This window comes from Cheilinus undulatus, linkage group 12 (assembly GCF_018320785.1).
Source record: "Cheilinus undulatus linkage group 12, ASM1832078v1, whole genome shotgun sequence".
NCBI lineage: Eukaryota > Metazoa > Chordata > Actinopteri > Labriformes > Labridae > Cheilinus > Cheilinus undulatus.
This window is the reverse complement of record NC_054876.1, coordinates 37,264,534-37,281,367: the sequence shown is the minus strand read 5'-3', so window position 1 is coordinate 37,281,367 and position 16,834 is coordinate 37,264,534. Positions and strand designations below refer to the sequence as shown.

Genomic DNA, 16,834 nt, shown 5'->3' with positions numbered 1-16,834 from the left:
CTCTAAGATGTCCTGGTAGATGATTGAGAATATTGTGTCTGGACCTGATTATCAGTGGACCAACAGCAGCAGATGACATGGCACCACAAACCACTGTAAAAAAAAAACAAAAAAAAAAAAACTTCACACTGGACTTCAGGCACCTTGGATTCTGGACCCCTTAGATCTTCCTCTGGACTCTGTGACCTTGATTTCTAAATTAAATGTAAAATTTAGTTTCACGTGAAACAGGACTTTGGACCATTAAACAACAGTCCAGATCTTTTTTTCCTTAGCCTTGGTGAGATGCTTGTAACATTGTCTGTGGTTCATGAGTGGCTCAACACTAGGAACACGACAGTTGTCGTCCATTTCCTGGACCCATCTGTGTGATGGCTCTTGATTCACTGACTCCAGCCTCAGTCCAGCCCTTGTGAGGCTCCCCTAAGTTCTTGAATCTGCTTTGTTTGACAGTCCCCTGAAGGCTGAGCTTCTCTTTTTTTTCTTACCACACTTTTCCCTGCCAATCAACTTTCCCCGAATATGCTTTGAGGAAACGGAGAGTAGAGTTCTGAGTACCTTCTGGGGCTTACCCTCCTTTTGAAAGTGTGAGTTATTGTCTTCTTGACAATGGTCATGTCAGTAGTCAGCCCCATGATTGCAGTTGTGTGTACAGAACCAGAATGAGAGGAAGAAGGCTCTGGTAATCTTTGGAAATCTGGATTTTTCAAAAAAATTCTAATAATTTAAGATAGTGGATTTTTGATTTTCATGGCCTGTAAGCTTTAATCATCAAGATTAAAACAAAAAGTCTTTGAACATTTCACTTTGTATTAAATGAATCTATAGTTTATGGAAGTTTAACATCTTGAAGTAAATTGGGGGAAACTGGACTTTTACATGACATTCCAGTCTTTATGAAAAGCACCTGTATGTTGTTTTTGTCTGTCACACTTAAAGAAAAAGTACTAAAATTAGTGAGGTCTTCTCTTTTACCTCTGTGGCTACTAAAAACTGGCCTTAGATGATCCAAGGTGTGAAGTTAATTTAATATATGAAAAAATGTAATTGATGTGCTCATCTGTTCTTTTACAGAGTTTCCTGAAAGGTTTGTTAACCAAAGACCCTCAGAAGCGTTTGTCATGGCCGGACCTCCTGCACCATCCCTTTGTAGCTGACGGTGTTCTAGGTAATGCTTAAAATCTCAAATTATAATCTTAAATTGTCTGCATAAGCCTGATGATGCTGAGGACTAATTTTCACTCTCTTATTACTTATTGATGTTTTGGCACAGTGCTGCCAGACACAACAGTTTTTAATCCTCTGACAGTCGCACCCAGCCCAGACATGTTGGCATTAAAACTCCAGCAAGTGGCAGACAAGATGGTACCGAACTTTGGAGAGAGCCAAATAGTGCGAAAGGCCCGAGCACTGGAGGCTGCCAACAAGGAGAAACCCCCAGGCAGTGACACTGCAAAAGTGAGTCTCAAATTGATTTTTTTTCCTCCTTCTAGTATAAGTCATGCAGAGATTCTTCTGGAGCTTTATGGTATTCTTTGTGCATTTACAGGAGAAGAAGAATGGAGTGGGAAATGAAAGGAACAACCTGGCAGAAGCAGCAGCATCTTCAACAGCAGACCATTTCTCCTCTGATGTCTCTACTATCCCAAGACCCTTTCTGAAGACAGACAATCAACATCGTAACCCATACAATAAAGGCAGCATGAGATCAAAACTCAGGTATTTATGGATGCAATTTTAACATTGTATAGTACATGGATTGGTAAGATTTCATACTGGTTATCAGCTGGATGAATCTTTAAAAGCTGAAATCTGAAATATTTATTCCTGGTCTGAGAACGAATGGACCAATCAGCATCATCCGGGGAGCATGAAGCAGTAACTATGGACCTTGTGTAGTTGTACTGCAAAGTGGTAAACAATGGCGACTGGTGAAGAGGTTGCATGAATGCAGCTATATTAACAGTTTTTTTATCAGAACTGGACAACATTTAATTATTGAAATGAGAGCAAAGAAACAAACTGAAAGTTTTTCTTGATGGTAAAGATGGTTTTGGTCCTCTTCTGTTAGGCTACAACAGGAGTTTGATTTACCAGCTGGCTCCACTGATGGTGAACAGCAATAATGGCTTCTTGTCTAGTGTGTAGTTTACTCCCTGGGGCAAGATATTCCTTTGTCTTATACTTTGTTGCTCTGATTGGCCCATAATGAATGTGATAGACAGAATGTTCATCCAATAACCCACTGAGGTATTTTAAAGGCTCAGCCCCTCTAAAACACTGAATAAGGACTATTGCCTGAATGGATGTGGAATATATCCTATGCAGAAACTGTCTCTCTGACTGGCTTGTTGGGTTAGAATAACTAAACATTACCACAAAAACCAGCTGGGCTGTGTTTTATTGTTACTGTCTTTTCCTGTGTAGGGGTAAGATCAGCATGGACTATCAACAGGAGTTCCCCTCTGTAGAAGTCGGTCCGCGTCTGGTTCGGAGATGCAGTGAGGCTAGTTATGCGTTACAGGTAGGCCATTGTTTTTCGATTATGGAAATGTCAATTTCAGTTTCATTTTAAAAGATTTCTTATCAGCTATAAAATTATTACCACCTATGCCAGGGATGTTTAGACCTTATCCACTGAGGGCAACATACCCAAAAAATACAGGTGCATCTAAAAACAAATTGAATATCATTAAAAGTTTATATTTTTCCTGTGATTTAATTCAAATAGTGAAACTTCCATATATCCTGGAAAACTCATTAAAATGCGAAATATTTTATGACTTTTTTTAGTTTTGATGTTGATGATTACAGCTTACAGCTCACAGAAATAAAAAAAAAACAGCTATCTCAAAATATTAGAACATTACAAAAAATTAGTCCAAAAATGGATTTGTAATACAGAAATGCTGACCCTTTGGAAAATGCTGCTCATTTATGCACACAGTACTTGGTTGGAGCTCCTTTTGCTAAAATGACTGCATCTATGTGATACAGCATGGAGCCAATCAGTCTGAGGCACTGCTGGGGTGTTATAAAGGCCAGGTTGCTCTGTTAGCAGCCATGTGGTCAGGCCATTTGGCTGGCCAAACAAGCACAGCAATACCAGCCAGCAAACCAGTTTCTGGTTGTTTTGGCTTCACTGAAAGGTGCCAGGTCCTGCTGGAAAAGGAAATCTGAATCTTCATGAATCTTCTGAGCAGATGGAAGCATGAAGGTCTCTAAAATCTCCTGGTAGATGGCTGACAGCATTGTCTCTGGACCTGATTATCAGTGGACCAACAGCAGCAGATGACATGGCACCCCAAGCTGTGGTTCAGGAGCTCGACACAGAGAACATAACACTTCTAGCCCATTTTCTGGACCTGTCTGTGTGTGGTGGCTCTTGACAATGACTCCAGCCTCAGTTCACTCGTTGTGAAGTTCTTTGAGGAGGGTGTTAGTGATTGTCCTCTGGAAATTTGTCAAGTCAGCAATCTTCCTCATGATTGTGGTTGTGTGTACTGAACCAGAGTGAGAATGAAGGATCAAGAAATGTTGCAAATTGGACAATTATTCTAATATTTTGAGATAGTGGGTTTTTGATTTTCATGACCCGTAAACCATTATCATCAAGATTAAAACAAAAAGTCTTGAAATTTTTTACTTTGTTTGAGATGAATCTAGAATATATGGAAATTGAACTTTCTGAAGAAAATCACAGAAAAAATAACTTTTGCATGATATTATAATTATCCAAGATGCACATGAATTTTTCAAAATGGACCACTTTCAATCGTGCTCTTTCATGAATTAAAGTAAGTAAAACATATGCAGTGTAAGTTAAGATATGCTTAGTATATATGCCCAAAGAAAAAATTAATACACCTGTCCATTAATGGCTAACAAGGTAAACGGCCAACTGTTACTAAGGATTTTGTAGTTGGAAAATCAAATTTCAGGGGATCCCAGTTAAGACTCAACACCACTTTACTTTTCATGAAGATTTATGGTCAGAATAAACACAGCATCACTGCCAAATGTCAAAACTAAAAAGTGCAATACAGTCAGGCACATGCTATGATTTTAATGCAGGCCATTTTTCATTTTTATTTAGAATTTGTTTTGGATGGCCATAGATTGGACACCCCTGCCTTATGCAATCTTATTTAATTTTACACAACTATTCTAACACTGTTTTTTCCCCACAAAGCTTATGCATTTCAGTTTTTATTCACATGGTCAGAAAGATGGCTCATCATTATATTTATTAAAGTCATAGACTTTGATGGTGTGTACTACAGTGCATTATACTGAGAGGAGTTCCTTAAATTCAACCCTCTACATTAACGTATATAAAAGAAGCAAAATTTCTACCTTTCTTTCAGTATCAACAAAAACTGAAAAATTGAAGCTTCATAAAACTACAATTTATGGTTGGACGGTTTTTGGAGATTACATTAAATAGCACAGATGTTCATATTGTTATAGCTGATCAGTATACAGCTCTTCCAGTGCATTACCTACTTAACTTTATTCTTTATCTACTTAGACACATGAATCCATATTAAAACAGAAAAAGACAAAGAGAAGTACACATTGAAATGGATGAAATCACATGAAGGAATAAAATTATTGTAGTAGTAATCTATTTTGGTAATGAACAGATTTTTATTACAAAGGTAATTTCCTCTCCTTCCAGCAGGCTGACGATGGGGACTACTGGCAAAAACTAGCTCAAGAATCAGATCCAATCAGGCAGCAGCAACAACTACTAAACACTGGTGCCATTATACCGCATCTGAAAACCAGGATGATGGCTTTTAAAGCTCAGGTACTTAGCATAACAATTTAAAAGTGTAATAATTTGCCATTGTAGCACTATAACTTCTAGTTTTCTTTGTCACACAGTTAGTAGGTGGCATTGTTAAAGAGAAAGATCACCAACCACTAAAGGTCTTACATAACCTGATTTTGGCCTCTGACGATGAGAAGTTGTACCACATTGGTTGTGAACTTGGACTACCCTACACCCTCTTCGACTTAATCCATGACGCAGTAGAAAGCACACATTACAACAAGGTAACTGCTCAAATTGAACCACATTCAGTTTTTCATCAGTACTTCAACAGCACCAGAGACTTTTTGTACTTTCTTTTCCTGCACAGCATTCATGGAGTGTGCCTGTACTCGCAGACATGATTGCTGTGCTTCTGATCTACTGGGAGAGGAACAGTGACTGGGTGAAGGCAGATGATAGGTTTGATTATTTATTTTTTCATCACTGCAGTTTAAAGTCATGCATTTCTTGGTATTCTGACTGTTGAAGTGTTTATGTTTGATAAATTAATGTGACTAAGTTGTGTAAAATCAGTGAGTAATCATGTCTGATAACCATGATCTTAATATCAGTCAAAATAATCATGATTAGGATTTTTGCCTTCTTAAGCATTTATGCAATCATAAAGTCCTGACAGTTTGTTACAGATGTTTTTTTGGGTCAGTAAATAATATTGTCTGTTTTGGTCTCCACACAGCAAAATCATAAGTGTGAATTTAACTCCCATTGTGTTCAATTTAACACTTTAACACAAGAGTTAAACACTTTTGGAAGTGTTAATGTTCAAACTCTATTGTAGTGTTTATTTTTTAACACTTTTTTTAAACCTTGAAGTTTAGTTTAAACACAATATTGTGTTATTTCCTTTCACTCTGGATGTAAAATTGAGGTATTTATAGCTTGGATTATTGAAACAAAGGAGTGCACTTTTCAAACTCAACAAATATTGGCACCTCGCGATGGAAGTCTGACTGACTTAGTGGATCACTTCACTCGTAGTGCAGAAGTGTTTAACATTAAAACAACAATACAGGTGTGCTGTCGTGTTTAATCTGAAGCTTCCCATTTCCTCATTTTAACTTTTTCTCCAGCGACATCCCACCGATGCTCTCTCACACCCATATCTTTTGACAATTAGGCCAATGTGTGTCATCGTTACCTTTAGTTGTCAGTGCAAGCTGTTTTTAAATCGGCGCTTCTGAGTTCGGAGCTGCCTCGCCAACTCGATGGAGACAGACGGTATTTTTGGCTTTCCCTCATCAAACTCATCAAATACACATTCCAACAACTCTCGTGGACAAGTTGTGACCTGCACATTCACCACGCTTTAAAATAGTAACGTATAATTATGTAACATTACGACACATGTAGCAAATACTCTGAACTACTTTTCGAGTAAACCACTGGGCAGAGTGACACAGTGCGCGCCTGTGGCAGTGCTGTAGTTACTTGGTAGTTCCAGCTTTGCATTTAGCTTTAAAACATCTCCGTCTCGTAACATTCCATGATTATTTCATAGCGTGGTGAATGTGCAGGTCACAACTTGTCCACGAGAGCGTTTTGGAGTTGTTGGATTGTGTATTTGATGAGTTTGATGAGGGAAAGCTAAAAATACCGTCTGTCTCCATAGCGTTAGCTGCGCAGCTGGTATATCATTCCCCCCAGATCTAGAAACAGCTTGCACCAACAACTAAAGGAAACAAACCTATTACTAAGACTATAGAAATTATGGCAATGGGCGAATTTGCCAAAATGTTGAAGTATCCCTTTAACTAACCAATGTTGATCACTCTATGGAGAGTTACGATATGTGTGTATAGCGTGCTCTGCTGTGTTGTCATGTATGCAAACTGTTTATGCACTGATACTTTTACCCCATAAGTAAAGTCATTTGAATTTAGTTGAATTCAAATTTGTCACATTTCATTCATTTCATTATTTCCTCTCTTAGTCTGGAAGGCTGGAATAGGCCGGAAACATTCACAAAGCCTTTCATTGCAATTCTCAATCAACCAAACCTCACTGAGTTGGCTGTAAGTATTCATCAATGTTAGTTTATGTAAGCAGTGATTGTGGTCATTGATTTCGGCTTTAAGATACCATAACAGTGGTTTAACAGTTGATTTTGTGATCTTTTTCAGCCTCTGGCTGCCTCTGTTTTGTATCTTTTTATACATCATGATGTTGATGTCCGAGTCGATCTGAACAGTGTTGCATCCCTGCTGAAAAATGTTCTTCAGAATGAGGTACATTAGCCATTGAATCTATGAAGAGAATGTATATATTTGACAATATTTGAAAGTTATACCTGCAAAGTGATCCACTCTGTGTCATCTGACTTGACAGCCTCGGTTTTCTCTTCCCTCTGGTTGGGGACTCAGCGACGGCCTGCTGTTTTTACTGTGGCATACATTCCCTGAGGTCAGAGCATAGCTAAAATGTGATTTAAAAAAATGCAGTTTGGATAAGAAATTAAAACCTTATTTCTAAAGGATTAGTGTTACCTGGAGACATCTGGTAATTTAGAAATTGACCCCTAATGTCATTGTTTGATGCAGCACATTCAAATCACATGACCAGAGTATAATGAAAACAAATTTACAGATATTTCTGATGCAAACATCAAGATTTTGCATGGCATCTACTCTGTTTCTGGGGGGGAGCCGTCAGTCTCACGCATCCAAATACACTGGACATTTTGAGCTCTGCGCTCAGAGAGATGAAGGCACCCAAAGCCAGCTGTGACAATGTCTTGAAGTGCACATATAGGAAATGTTTCTTACAGCACATTTAAAGCATTGCATTCTTTTAATCACTCTTGGACGTCTGCTTCTTCTGATTAATCTTAATTTGCTCTTTGAATGGGTCTCCCTACCATACAGCAAGATAGGCCTTCTGAATTTGCTCCCAAAATGCTATCTAAACTTTTGTTTACAGTTGCCATTGCTGCCCGCATTATTCTCCAGTGGAAACAAAAGAAGAAAAAAAAAACATGGAGAACAGTCCAAATCAATGAGATGCAAATGTAGAGAGGGCTTGTAGTATGTATTTGCTAAAATATGGTAGGTAATTTGCTCTGGATTCAACATTACCAATTCAAAGAATGGTTGATTTGCATCTGCTCAAAAACACACATCTTCTGAGATTATAACAAAGTATCAGACGTTCCCAGGTATTACTTATCCCATACCAGTTGATATTAAACTTCCTATGTTCTTTTCTGGATTTTCTCCTTTTTACAGCATGAAAACATCTCTGGATCATCAGGTTTAGATCCAGAACTGTTTCTTGATTTGTGGAAGAGAATCGGCACTTCTTTAGCTGAGACTCAAACAGACTTTTGTTCTGCAAAAGGTAAATAATTTATCCTGCATAACACAATCTACTTATATACAATTAAATGGATGCTTATAATGTTTCTTTTTCTTTTGATACCAGGGCTGTATTCCTTTCTGTCAGTCACCTTGTCTTTCTTCACCAAGGAACCATACTCATGCATTCCCCTGTTTACTGACCGCCAGTCAAAATGTGCTTACTCTCTTGGCCGGCTGCTGAGCACGGATTGGTTTGTGTAGAGATTTCCTGACATTAACTGTATTATTTGCCTTCACACGGCTGGTGCCCCCGTATCTAACAGTAACATCTCGTATACCCTACAGTCCTCATTTGTTTGCTAGAGGCAGTCCTGAGAGACGTGATGTGGATCCAAGTCCCGACTGCCTGTCTTTGTTGAGCTGCCACTTGTTGTGTTTTCCATTCGCCTTGGACCTGCCTTCACACTCCATGTCCACCATCATCCAGCTGTACGACAGCTGTGGCATCGTTGTAAGCCTCCTGCAGGTCAGGGCCTTTACTTGCTCCAATAGAGACCTTACTGATAAACATAATTCTCTGATGCAACGCAGCATAACTCTTGCAACAGGCTCTCATCAGGCTCACACACCGCTGTACATCTTAATGTCTCCTGCGAGAGCGGTGTGTTGTTTGTTGACAGCTGTTTGATCTGTGACAGGCTGTCTGGTTGATTTTTGTTTTTTCGTGCTTTGGCAGGTTATTCAAACTTTTCCTGCCGCGCTATTAGAGATACCTCTCTCCCTACTGGGCCGCTTGTTCCTGTGTGACCCTGAGCACTCCATTCCCCATCTCAAAAACAATACTTGTGGACTTTTTGTGCCACCTGGAAACAGTCACCTGACAGCTACAAAAAACAAGGCTCAGCTCACCAGAACAGCCAGCTCTCTGCTCTCTGACCTGCTGCAGGAGGAGGACCTGTGGGAATCTGCAGTGGAGCTCCTAAATGTGTTGTCCCATATGGCTCGCTGCTCTGCTCTGCTTTCCGGCTTTCAGCTTCACCTGGAGGCCACAGTGCTACACCGGGCACTGGCTCATCCTTATGACAAAATCAGGGCTGCCACACTGAGACTTTTGGGATATTTAGATCCTTTCAGGCCTTACACACTACACGCCTTAACACCTGACATATTTAGAAGCATGATAGATTTTCTTCATGATTCCTGCTTGTCTGTGCGGCGAACAGCCTGCAGAGCAGTTGGAAATTGGTTGGGACACATTGCAACGGGAACAGGGTGTAAAGCAGGTGATGAAGGAGGTTGGGCCAAAGACGGGGAACAAAATAAACACGCACGTACACAAAGTAAAGCTGCAGATTTGACTACTATAGCAGAGCAAGGATTGGACAAGAATGAAGTGGGCAGATGGACAGAGGAAGCCAGGGGGACGGTGGGCATATTGGCGTCTCTGCTCTCTGACCCTGATGCTCTCATGCGTCGTCACTGCTGTGCCGCCTTGGGAAACCTGCTAAATGTTGAAGGTGCTGTTACTTTGTTGTTGGAAGAGGACATTCCCAACATCCTTCTGAAAACTGCGTGCTCCGATTCCCACAATGCAGCGAAACAAACTGCCATAGCAACCCTGTGTCTGTACAGCCAGCAGGGCACAATACGACAGGTACCAAAGCTTCAAGTCTGTTTCGAGTTATAATTCAGTTATAAACAGCTTTTTGTAACGGTTCCTTGTAATTTTTAAATTGCAGCTTATTCACTTTAAGAGTGTTTTTAGTGTCTTAATGGAAGAAAAAAAATCACACGGTTTCTTTTGATGCCTTCAAGGCTTAACCATGAATTTTTACAACTGCCTTGGGCTCATTTAGTCTTTTAAAAGAAGTGCTTTAACCAGTCATAGTCTTTAATAAGAAGGTAAAATGTTATGCCAATTTAGTCACACCCTTGTGCATATGTTTTAACAAAAAACATTCTTTCAAATGGCTATGCTTTTCCTCTATTGCAGGCCCTGATGTCCCTGAATGCCACTGATAAACTTATTGAAGCTTCACAGCATGCTCCTCCACACTGTGACTATCTGCAGCTCATAGCGCTGCTGTGACAGTCCTGCTTACTGAGTGGGAGCAGTGACACCTGGGCATCATTATTCTCTTCTGACACCAATGCGTCTTCTTTTTGTATGCACTGTAGTAGAGAATAAAAGAAAATGATCAATTTCACTGTGTAAACTTGTTTTTAAGGTGGGATTTATTCAAAAGGGCATAGAGTAGCAAATACAACAGCAAGGCATTAAAATGTCGCAAATTTAAAAATGCTTTTCTTGGTTAAAGATCTTTGCTGTCATTAGTCCTATTGAAAATGTATGTGTTTTGCAATAATGTTTTTTTTTTTTTTTTTTTGCTTTCTGATATTTCCTCAAGACATAAAATGCTTACGTTTCCTTAAAAAGTGAATGTTACGCATCAGAATGAAAGAGTGACAATGGTGGGTTATTTTAAAATTTTCAGAGGTATTCCTTTTTCCTGCCCCGATTCAATGAAGAAGTCACTATGAGAAAAAACACATTTTCGATTTTGTATTAGAAAAGATGCACTATACTGTCAAGGCAGCAGCGTACCTGCAGATCCTTTAAAAGTCTTAATTAGCACCTTTGAATTTTTAGGCCTTAAAAAGTTTGATTTTTACCAGTGAGAGATCTTGAACTTTAGAAGGCACTTTGACAAAGATATGTTCTTATGCAATCTTTGTTTTCTAGCCAATTCTAAACATTGTCTTCCTCAAATTGTTGCATAAATAATCTCCAGAATTCAGGGAATTTTGTGTTGGATGTTCTAGATTTCCTAGGGGAGAACCCCAGACCTCTCTTTGATTGTATCTGTCACACTGTGTTTAAGTACACTCTACAGATGTCTAGTTCCCTAATATCTGGGCTGTCAGGTTGCCTATTAAAAATCCATGCAGCCCACCTTTATTTGAACAGGTTTCACCAACAAAAAAATATCATTCTGCTTTCAATGGGTAAATTTTCTAGAATCAGCTGCTAAAATGTGTTATGATAAATATCAGTAGCATATTGATAGAATAGAGGCATTAGACGTGCTATAAATCATCAAATTTGGGCGTTCATGGCCAAAAAGTATTCTTTGCCCTATGTCATTTGACATTCCATAAGCAGTACATGATTCAGAAAATTCAGCTCTGGTCTGGTGTACAGAGAAATCTTACATGCCAATGATTTTTACCGCTTACTAAGTGGAGGGAAAGTGGGGTTAATTTTGCTCGGTTCAGGTCTGAAAAGTCTAAAACTTAATTTTGTAGGAATTCTGTTAAAGACTTCTTTGCGCATATAGTATTTCTCATTAATCTTCCTTACAGTGTCGAAGGTTGTGCGGAATTTAATGATAATTACGGTAAAGATGTAAGCTAAACTTGGTCCACTGTCGGGGTCAGCGATGTTTTAAGAGACGGGTAGGTGTTGTTTGAATAGTAAATTACCGGTATGTGCGCAAAAAATAATTTAAATAATTTTCGTTTTTCCCGTTTCCATAGTTGTGTTGGACTTTATCGGCTTAGTTTAATACAATTTCGACAAAAAAAGCGTCGGCGTTCACAAGGCCCCGGGGTTTCTTACTTTACTCTGTCAAACAGACGTGAAGGCCTATTGTATAACAGGGCTAGAAATGAGAAGCTTCATATTTTAACACCATGTGGGGAAATAAAATAGCTTTACGTGGCGCATTTTCAGGAAAAAATGCTTGAATGAAAGACAGCACAACAGCCTGCGTTACGACACTTTTATTTTCAATGGGAACAAAGTTGACGTCACAAAAATGAAATGTGCATTTGCGGTCAAATGAAAATAAATAAAGAGTTTCCTATTATGTGCTTTCATTTCACATTTTTGGTTTTTCACAATCGGAGCTGATAGTACACCGCAAAGAGGTGAAACAATGTGACATGAATTTCTCTTCAAAAACTAAACAGAATTAAATATGAGTGAGTCGACGCTTTTTCTCCGAGATTGTCTTAAAATAAATATGCATAGAAATAAATCTACCCTTGGTATAGGCATGTGGAACAGTAACAGTAGTGGTTGTTTGCTTAGCAAAAAAAAAAATCAACTGGAAATAAATCCAACATTATCCTCTTACACCAAAGCTAACACTGCAAAAGCCTTTACAAATAATCTAATGAGATTTTTTTAGTTCCTACAAAGAAAAGGCTAACACACTCCACTCCCTGAACATACAAAAGTTGTTACAAATTAGTGCAGATCAGCCTGAGGCCTAGAAAAACTTATTGCCTTAACAAGCAGTTTAGAGAAAGAGTCCCCGACTTGTTCTGAAATTCTACATTTTCTATTCAAAGAGAGAGTAAAACATGCAGAGAGAAGCTGCTAAATCTCCACTATAGTTACAATATTTGTACAGAAGAAAATAATTTTTACATCAGGAAAACCCCACAGCAGTGAAATCTTTCCACTGTGAAATAAAGAGCATAGGTCTGTAGTCTCCTGCCATTACTCTTTCACTTCAATTTGTTGCACTGGAGGACACATTGCACATCCTGAGCTGCAAAGTACATTTTGAAATTTGCAATATGCAATATTAAAAAATAAGTAGACTGGCACAAAAATTAAATAGTCAGTGTCTGACTTCAAGACAGTGCAAATAATAAAATGTATTTTGGTCACAGATTGACTAATTTGAAAAATAATTTCAATCACTTCTGGACGTAAACATGTTATTTGTTGTATTAATGTAATGACAATATCAGGGAATATGAAACTAATGCAGAAAAGGAAGTTTCTGACAAAGTGAAGTAAATTGATAAAAATATTAAAAAATAAAAAAGTCCTGAAGTTTGTGTTGTTAATGATAAAATGCTACACTTTGCGACTCAATTTGCAGCAACTCTTGCAGACTGTAAAAGTCAACACATATCAACTATGATTCTAATATTGTGAAATATATTCTTGGCAGTTGAATTAACATTTGTTATGGGGGTCTGTCTTCATCTGAAATGTTTGGTTTGAAAATGTAATTGAAAAAAAAGAAATGCCGCTTTAGATGTTAAACAAACAACAACCTTGATTTTTAAGCTATTGAACAGGATGATACAATTACTTAAAAAATAAACTAAAATTGAATAACTTAACTTCTATTGCTGACATCAATCCCAACATAAGGCTATTAAAAATATCAAACCAGCATTGTAAATATCATTTCTTCATCAGAGACGACTCTGTTTATATTAGATTCACGCAGTGCGAGTCGTATTGAAAATGATTGTCATTTAAAGCATTGCAATGCCACAGTGCAGGCTTAAGTGATTAGAGTTGTGGAAGCAATGGAAGCATTGGATAGTGTTGATTTAAATGTAAAAAAAAAATTCACATTAGCCAAGCATGCATTTATCCAACTTGAAATAAAAAAAAAAAAACAATGAAACATTCACTTCTGGACAATCATAAAGACAGAAACGTTTTCCCTGTTTTCGCCTGCTGTGAATGTACTTGCAGGAGTTTGGTGTTACGCTGTTGAATCCTGCTTGAGCCTTTGGCTGCGAGCCTTGTAAACTTCAATCAGCAGGTCTTTGACATATTGGATTTCACGTTCTACCGACTCTGCCTTATCCCGGAGCTCCCGGTTCCTCCCTTCAAGGCAATGCAACTGTTCCTCCAACGAATCAAGCTCCGCCCTTTTTCGCTGGCGATACCTGTAAGAAGAAAACAAATATTTAATTCAGATCTTCATATTTAAAGTCATCTCAAGAATTGCATTCATAAAGCAGAAATCAAAATTCATACCTATGAGCAGCAGTTTTGTTCTGATCTCTCTTCTTCTGTTTGCGCTCGCCACCTTCAGCTGGGACGATGTCCACTTCATATTTCATGGCACAGTGGTCTTCCTTCAGCCTGCATGCCTGCCTGTGCCCTGATGTCTCCAGGTTCAGACTCTCCCTTGCCATTAGAAGACACTCAGGACCCTGATCTTCCAGGAAGTTACAGTGCAAATCATGCTGTGCTATCTGCAGACTCTCTGACTTCACCTGTTCATTGATGTTCCCTAAGAAGCTGTGATAGGCCTCAGACTGTGCTGTGGCTGGAATGTAACAACCTTCACTACTCTCTGACTTCCAAGAAACGCTAGCTTTTGTCACCTCCACGCTAGCTTTGATGCTATTTAGCACCTCGTTGTTGGCAGTGCCTCCGCTGACCTCCCTCATGCTGTACATAAGCAGATCCTCTTTCTTATGTTGGACATCAAGTGATCCACCAAAGCCAAAACCACCTCCAACAACCTTTGCACCACCAATGACATCCTGACTGAAACAGCAGTTTTTCTCTTCTTTTGGTAGAACAGCACATCGTCTGACTTCGACTGCACTACCCAGACAGTAGCTCTTCCCTACCAGCTGTTCGTCCTCTACACAGCTGTAGCTACCTGTGAGGGTCACCGCTGAGTTACCTGAGTTATTTCCTTTGGAACTCAACAAACTGTTATCATAGCCTTCACTGAACCTCACACTGTCCGAAACTCTTTTCCTACCACACCCACTGGGGCGACTGCAGCTGTACGGGGCGTGTCTAGGAATTTTGGATCGCCCAATGGACCCACCACAGATGCTCAGCAGGTCCAGTTCCCCGGTTGCCAGGGTAACAAGGAGTGGGCTGGATTCCGATTGGCTGGTTGTTGAGTATGATGCGTATGGCAGCTGAGTAAACGGCTGGGGACCCGTCGGGAGTGGACCCCTGTCGCATTTTCCCAGCCTCGGCCCTTTCTCCGGCAGTGGTTCGGACAGGAAGTAGTCCTCCAGTTGGGCGAGTTCCTCTTGCAGCAGAGAGGTCATGACCTCCAAGTCAGAGGGCACCTGGATATCATTGTGAAGGGGTGACGGGGGAAGGGAGGCATTGGTAGAGGAGGGAGGGGAAGGAGGGTTTGGGAGGTACGAGGAGAAATCCACTTCTTCCGTCATCCAGTCAGTGAGACCATCACCTATGGGTGAGAGAAAATAGATGCAATCGTTACGAGTTGTTTCAGTAAGAAAGTATTACAGTAAAACAATAATGCTCATGCAACAATGTACAAAAATATCATTCATCCAACAGAGGACACTAACTAAATTCATAATCAGATCAATAACAGTGAATGCAAAGCAAGATTTTTTTAAAAATATGGTTGTAGCATATCGTTAAATCCAGCGTAGCTAGTTTATTACTTACTGTTCAGGAAGGACGAATGTGCTGCAGTGCCGAGCCCACCTGAAATGGGGAAAAATATAAAAAAGCGTGCTCGCCGCAACTCACCAATTAAGTGCTGACTCTCCTCTGACACCTCCCCCCTGCACCCCTGTGATTGGCTGTGGTTAGCCTGTGGGTGAGAGAGAGCGAGGGGGTCTGCCGGGCAGACACGAAGACTCTTCCAAACAGGAGCTGATGTTGCCATCATTTTGTCTGCTGGTGCTTTGATTCAGTCCAAGTCCAAGCATATGCTGAGAGCAAGCAGGGTCTGACAGATGGGCCACAGAGAGCAGGGCTGGGTGAGCATAATGAAACCTGGAGGGGGAAACACAAACAGGGATCAGAGATGTGCGGCAGAGATGATAGAAGTTATTCGGTCGACTGATGGGTTCAGGGATATAGCTCCTGCCGCCTTTAGCAAGTTTGTCGACGTGACTCAGTTTGTTGACAGAGGAGCTACAAAGAAAAACACCTGCAGATATAAGAAGGGAATCTCAGTGTTTTCTGCAATCTTACTAACTCTCCTTAGCACAGAGGCAAACTATAATAATCAAACAATGCACAACACAACTGAACTGAACACTACTAAAAGCACAAAAACAAATGGCAGTCAAAGGTTAGAGCTGTGTCCTTTGGGTTTTAACCTGTCTCAAAGCAAAATACTTGTGGGACCTTGTGATGCTGTCAAGGGCCAAACTGTTGTCAAGAAACACCACAGTAACATTGAGTGAGTAACTCTGATCATTAAACCAGATTAAAGCAGATCAGCTACTCTTAATACTCCTATAATGTCAGGTAATCAGCTTTGTTTGATCACATTTACAGTTTAGCTGTTCAGGTGACAAAAGTATGGCGATAAAATGATAACCTGACAGTATCAGAGAGGTTAAAACTGATGTACCTTGAATGAGAGCCCATTGTATTAAATAAAAGTTACTGTCATGCCATTACAATTTAAAAATACTAGCTGTTGTTTACTCGTTCGCATTGTTGATATAGAACCAAAATAAGTGAAGGAGTTCGTTCAACTAAATATGAAAAAGCGGGCAAATAGTCCATTTAAAGATTGTGAACCAAAATAAATGCTTTACTGCCAGGAAACCATTCAAAAAAGAGCACTCCGCGACTGTAAACACGAACCGTAACAGACAATAGACGACTACTACAAAAACAAACTTGGCTCAGTAGTAGAGGATGACTTACTCCATTATTGCAGAGAAATTTGTAGAGCTCTTGGAGGTGCGTTGCTAAAGCAAAGCACGACTTCTGTCCGGGGTCCACACACTTAACGAGTTCAAAGAGCCATGTTGTAGCTCTGAATGTCCGGGAAGGAGCAAACAAGGACGAGTTGTTGCTTTGTTGTGGTCGACCTGTAAACTGAGGAGCAGCTTAATTGTGAGAAAGCATCAGTTCATTCACACCTAGCAACCAACTGCGTCATCAGGACCAACCGTGCTGCTCGCTGTAGAT

The 16,834-nt window shown here is 39.8% G+C and overlaps 2 protein-coding genes across 8 annotated transcripts in view; one reads left to right on the top strand and one right to left on the bottom strand.

Annotated features, from left to right (window-relative positions):
- Nucleotides 1-10,331, top strand: part of stk36 (serine/threonine kinase 36 (fused homolog, Drosophila)) — a 148,947-nt gene extending 138,616 nt beyond the window's left edge. For 6 of the 7 annotated variants that reach the window (XM_041800637.1, XM_041800636.1, XM_041800633.1 and 3 more), the window contains 15 exons: nucleotides 1,075-1,168; nucleotides 1,274-1,458; nucleotides 1,550-1,719; nucleotides 2,428-2,524; nucleotides 4,682-4,813; nucleotides 4,891-5,061; nucleotides 5,148-5,239; nucleotides 6,771-6,852; nucleotides 6,961-7,065; nucleotides 7,166-7,240; nucleotides 8,062-8,173; nucleotides 8,258-8,384; nucleotides 8,479-8,659; nucleotides 8,870-9,787; nucleotides 10,127-10,331. In XM_041800637.1, the coding sequence (XP_041656571.1) occupies nucleotides 1,075-1,168; nucleotides 1,274-1,458; nucleotides 1,550-1,719; nucleotides 2,428-2,524; nucleotides 4,682-4,813; nucleotides 4,891-5,061; nucleotides 5,148-5,239; nucleotides 6,771-6,852; nucleotides 6,961-7,065; nucleotides 7,166-7,240; nucleotides 8,062-8,173; nucleotides 8,258-8,384; nucleotides 8,479-8,659; nucleotides 8,870-9,787; nucleotides 10,127-10,222 (2,637 nt within the window). In that variant the 3' untranslated portion in view covers nucleotides 10,223-10,331. The remainder of the gene's footprint in view (nucleotides 1-1,074; nucleotides 1,169-1,273; nucleotides 1,459-1,549; nucleotides 1,720-2,427; nucleotides 2,525-4,681; nucleotides 4,814-4,890; nucleotides 5,062-5,147; nucleotides 5,240-6,770; nucleotides 6,853-6,960; nucleotides 7,066-7,165; nucleotides 7,241-8,061; nucleotides 8,174-8,257; nucleotides 8,385-8,478; nucleotides 8,660-8,869; nucleotides 9,788-10,126) is intronic. The other variant, XM_041800638.1, reaches the window with a different exon arrangement.
- Nucleotides 10,332-11,740: 1,409 nt separating this feature from the next.
- Nucleotides 11,741-16,791, bottom strand: atf5a (activating transcription factor 5a). The gene is made up of 4 exons (XM_041800644.1): nucleotides 16,568-16,791; nucleotides 15,431-15,679; nucleotides 13,931-15,119; nucleotides 11,741-13,839 (listed from the first exon to the last, which is right to left on the bottom strand). The coding sequence occupies exons 2-4, from the start codon at nucleotides 15,570-15,572 to the stop codon at nucleotides 13,653-13,655; spliced, it is 1,518 nt and encodes a 505-aa protein (XP_041656578.1). The 5' UTR covers nucleotides 15,573-15,679; nucleotides 16,568-16,791; the 3' UTR covers nucleotides 11,741-13,652.
- Nucleotides 16,792-16,834: the final 43 nt, after the last annotated feature.